The sequence below is a fragment of the Lytechinus variegatus genome, chromosome 13, assembly GCF_018143015.1.
Source record: "Lytechinus variegatus isolate NC3 chromosome 13, Lvar_3.0, whole genome shotgun sequence".
In the NCBI taxonomy this organism is placed as follows: Eukaryota; Metazoa; Echinodermata; class Echinoidea; order Temnopleuroida; family Toxopneustidae; genus Lytechinus; species Lytechinus variegatus.
In genome coordinates this window covers 2,187,231-2,192,034 of record NC_054752.1, presented here as the reverse complement: position 1 = coordinate 2,192,034, position 4,804 = coordinate 2,187,231, and the positions used below count along the sequence as shown (strand labels likewise).

General features: G+C 36.2%; 1 protein-coding gene across 1 annotated transcript; it reads left to right on the top strand.

The window, feature by feature from the left end:
- The first annotated feature begins 273 nt into the window (after positions 1-273).
- On the top strand, positions 274-4,072 carry LOC121426727 (ficolin-1-like). Its single transcript, XM_041623104.1, has 4 exons — positions 274-453; positions 1,548-1,702; positions 2,413-2,674; positions 3,442-4,072. The coding sequence occupies exons 1-4, from the start codon at positions 333-335 to the stop codon at positions 3,714-3,716; spliced, it is 813 nt and encodes a 270-aa protein (XP_041479038.1). The 5' UTR covers positions 274-332; the 3' UTR covers positions 3,717-4,072.
- Positions 4,073-4,804: the final 732 nt, after the last annotated feature.

Below are 4,804 nucleotides of genomic sequence, written 5' to 3'. Positions count from 1 at the left end.
TTGATTTTGTCTGTCATTCTATTCATTTAGTTAATAATTTATTTTTAGAAAAAAAAAACTATCATAAACAACGCGACTGCAAAAGCATGTTCGGATTTCACTCCTGACTGCCGTTCTCTCTGTACATGAAGTGCCGTGGAACTCTGTGCTCTGATCAGTAACTGTGCAAATTGCATGCGGTGGTGGACTCGCCTGTGTCGCACGCTGAAATTATTCCATTTTGAAGGCCGACAAAATTTATACGACTTCGACACCGGGAGAGACAACCCACCTTGGTAATTCCTTCAAATTCATTATGTATTTCTGTTTTTTTTTCATCCGAACTATTTAAGATGATGCGATCAACATCACAGGGAGAAAGCCTAACTGGTCAAGGGATGGAAGCACTTATTACAGCGGCTCGAATTAGCATGATGACGTCACAAGAATTACTTGAGCGAATAGAAGAGACAGGTATAAACTCTAAACTACAGGGATATAAAATAAATCCAGGTTGACTAGTTGGGGCCAAACTTTGGATTTGGTTTTAATCCTATAGATTCATTTTTTAAATCTCAAATTATTAAATCCAAATCCTCGAAATTTAGAAATATTTTGTTTTAGGATTAAAATAAGTCCAGAATTACAGTCCATCTAGATATATTTTAATTCAGAGTGTATCAGCTACTGATCCAACGGAACCGCCGTTGATTATGCTATTTGTAAGCTTACATCACAGGACGATCCATAGGATAAGTTGGGGGCAATTTCATAAATTTCAGGGATCCTCCGCTTATAAAACCATTGTTAGAGGTTGAAAAGTAAAATTATCATCGTCCAACCTTTGCTATAAAAAATGAATAAAGCAATAAAAGTTATAATGATAATAGGTTGAGAGATCAGATTTTTTTCATACATTAAATATAGCTTAAGTATACGTTTTTCATAATTTTCTTTGTGAACGAAACACAGTCATTATTAAATCATAGAATGCGTTGCCGGAATTAATATTAACACCTAAACAGTAATTGTGAACTATATTTCTCTTTTCTGGGGTAAATTTATCATGATTAAATTCAAAAGTTAAAATTCACTCTTACAGAACATTAGCCCTGTATAAAAAGTTGTTTGATTATTTCTGCTGACATGTCATTGATTCATTTTTTTGGTAATTTCAATTGTATATACTTCATTTTCTTTAGTAAACATTTTGTATAGAATATTTTGTAATACAGTAGTGACAGGCAAAATTCCCGTATCATTAAAAGTTCAGTCTCGGAAAGAAAAAAAAAATCGCGAAAGAGGAGGGGACTTAAAGGAAAATTTTCTTCTTCTGTTTTCCCTCCAATTAATGCTATTCTAATCAAAATAGAAAAAAGTAGGGTCTACCTCGTTTATCCAAATCCTTAAAAAAAGGTTTTATAGGAAAATTGATTTGCCCAAATATCACATTTTTTCAGCGTCACGGTAAAACAAAAGATACCGTGACTATACAATCGCACGGATTTCAAAATGATATTGCGACGATATAAAACTCATTTTATCCCTCATCTCTTTGAAATCCTTAGTGTTGATGCCGAATGGTGGTTGGAGGCCACGTGACTGCGCAGATGTCCAAGAATCTGGTCGCAATGTGAGTGGACGATACGCCATCTATCCTGATGACTGCGCAGATCCTTTCTTCGTTTACTGCGATATGGAAACCAACAGAGGAGGGTGGACGGTATGAACGCTAGGTGTTACCATGGTTACTTGTCATATTGTCAAATCAGACACGAATTAACCATACTTGGTATCGGTACTTTGAACTTCCATGATTACTAAAAAATTCCGGAGAGTTTGACCACCCAAAATGGAAATAATATTTCTAAACAATGATAAAAAATAAATAAATACAGGAATCGTTAAAATTAAGGTCACGCGTTTCTTAAAAAAAAACTTGATTCCATTGGCTACCGAGTCATGTTACTATTATGGTAATTATCGTCATCATAATGTATTGCTATAGTAGTAAATCTTTTGTGAAACGTGCCCCTGGAATTTGTAAGGAGTTATTTTCCATGAGCAGGATTTATATAGACTGGCAAGAAAGGAAACGTTTAAGTATATCTTAAAATTGAACAGATTTTTCTTTTGTATTTTTTAACCGTTTGTTACACTTGTTCTGCTGATCATAATTATTAGAAATTCAAAATTAAAGGATCAGTATCCCCTTTGAATCATTTCGGGATTTTTCTTGAAATTATTTATTTATTTAGGAATTGGAAGTACTCCTTTGCATAATTCATCTACTTGGTATCGATCAACACTAGTGGCCTATAGTGCATTTACGCGTAGGTTATTAAATATTTTGGTAGAAAACAGAAAGTGTTAAAAACAAATAGAAATAGAGCAAGTTTCTGGGAAGAGTTTTTAAATTTCATTCTTCAACAGGTGTTCCAGAGGCGCTTGGATGGCGGTGTTGATTTTGACCGGGATTGGGCAGCCTACAAACACGGGTTCGGTTCGGTGACAGGCGAGCATTGGCTTGGTAATGATCGAATCCATCGCATAACCAGCCAGAAACTTTATCAACTCCGAGTCGATTTGGAAGATTTTGAAGGAGAGACGAGGTATGCCGAATATCGAACGTTTCGACTCTCTGACGAAAACTCAAACTATCTGATGAGAGTGGGTCATTACACAGGAGATGCAGGTAAAGTGGAAGAAAATGATAATAAATAATTATTGGCGGCGGAAGCCAAAAAATTTAGGGGGGTCCACCTAAAATATTGGAATGGACACAGGTAACAAATTTGACATGCCCGTCCCCCCGCTTCCGCCACCTATGTAAATTATAATAAAGTAAATATAGCACAAGAATGAATAGATAATATATATAGTTAAATGAATGAGTTATCGAATAAATGAATATAATTATGAATTTAAAAATATATTAAAATGAATATACAAATTGATTGAATATAAACAATGAATTTTTAAAAGAATTTCTACGACTTTCATGCTTCACTTTTCTTTTTTTTCCACCAATGCTTAGACAACCGAGCTAAAAAAAAGAAAAAAAAGAGCCGACTGAATTAAAATAGGTCTTCTTTCTCTTCCATGTAAATTGGTACTCGTCCCTTTTTGCTCTATGGCCCTTTTTCACTTTAGAATATTGAAATTCCCGTTTGGGGCCCGTTTCATAAAGAGTTGCAGCTGTTGTAACTTCGCCATTATGGCAACTACCATGGAAAACTTGAGTCTGATTGGCTGCTGAGCCCTGTTACCATGGTAGCTCCATTATCATGACTATGACAAAGTTACAACAGTTGTAAGTCCTTTATAAGACGGGCCCCAGAATTTCCCTCTAGAAAACGTATGATGTCATTGCTATTTGTCATATTATTTTAATCCGTCGCTATGGATAATTAGACAACTGCTTCCCTTGTTACTTATCTTTGTCAACATAATTATAAAAAGGTAACGCGCTGACATCACACAGCAATCGACCCTTCACTACGAAAGATCGAGACAACGACGCGCATGAAGGAAACTGCGCGGCGACATTCTTCGGGGGCTGGTGGTACTACGCGTGCCATACCACTTCTCTGAACGGTCTCTACCTGGCGGGACCCCACGAGGCGACATCCCAGGGCGTCAACTGGTCGCCGTGGAAAGGGCATCGATATTCTCTCAAGCGGGCTGAAATGAAACTGCGCCCTCTGTCGGCAGTGGCAAGGCTAGAAGGATTATGAGATTTGGACGCTTTCAAGATTTTGTGAGCCATGTGAGAAGAGAGGGGCAAAATTGGATGGCCTGGGGGTATCTACACCCGAAATGTACCATTCTCCTCATACGTATACTCTCTTGAGCCAAATAACATGTATCTTTCAAACCCTGAAGATAACGGTTTGTTCTTTATTTGCAACATTCACAAATTTCTTTGGCACCTTTCCCAAATAGAAACCATGGGTCATCTTTAAGTAGATTTTTGCTGATGTCGAAGGAATGGGGTGGCGCCTTTTGAAACAGATGGATTGTCTGGAGTTTTCGGTTGAAGGGTGTGTGTGTTAACTCAAGTGGGAAGAGGCCAACATAATTTAGAGGGCATGTTCAACTGCGCAGTAGCAAGACTGAAACAAAATATTTTGTTGTTAAAACATCTTTATTCATGGATATCAACTCTTTGTTGCAATGGGATACTTGTCCCCCTTCCACCAGTCCAGTATTCTAGTAGATCCCTCTGGATGCATCCAATACCAACACTGTTAACTACTGCTATGTCAAAACACCTCACACAAACTTTGGCACCAATCAATCTGAATGTAATTAGGACCAACACATATCATAGACACAAAGAATCTCACTAATGATGTCAATTTCATTGATAAAAAAAAAAATAAATAAAAAGGTCACTGCGATTGTCCACCTGATCTTGGTAGGCATAAAGATGTTTTTTTTTTGCATTATAATATCTACCTGGTTTCTTCTGTATAATGCATACAAACTACACCAGAAACGATGACCTTCAAGATAGATGAATTTTTAATAATTCATTTGATAAGAAATGTATAAATCATTCGTTCCATACAATACTATATATCAAGTGATTTGATATCTTAAACTTATCATTTTTTTCAGAAAATAATTGTGATCATGAAATCTAACATATACAAATATAATCAAATCAATATATACATGTTATGAGAACTGCATGCCCCGTGTCTAGAACCAATCAAAATTGTTCTTTGCTCATAATAAATAAGTATTTCAATCATTAAGGAGTATGATATGATTTTGCAGCCTCTTCCTTTGGTCAGAAAAATAATTATGATCACCAAAT

Excerpts from the sequence above, each read along its gene's own strand:
- LOC121426727 (XM_041623104.1), top strand. The coding sequence starts at position 333 with ATGATGCGATCAACATCACAGGGAGAAAGCCTAACTGGTCAAGGGATG. Across the intron at positions 454-1,547 it reads TGAGCGAATAGAAGAGACAG|TGTTGATGCCGAATGGTGGT; the intron begins GTATAAACTCTA and ends TGAAATCCTTAG. Across the intron at positions 2,675-3,441 it reads TCATTACACAGGAGATGCAG|GTAACGCGCTGACATCACAC; the intron begins GTAAAGTGGAAG and ends AATTATAAAAAG.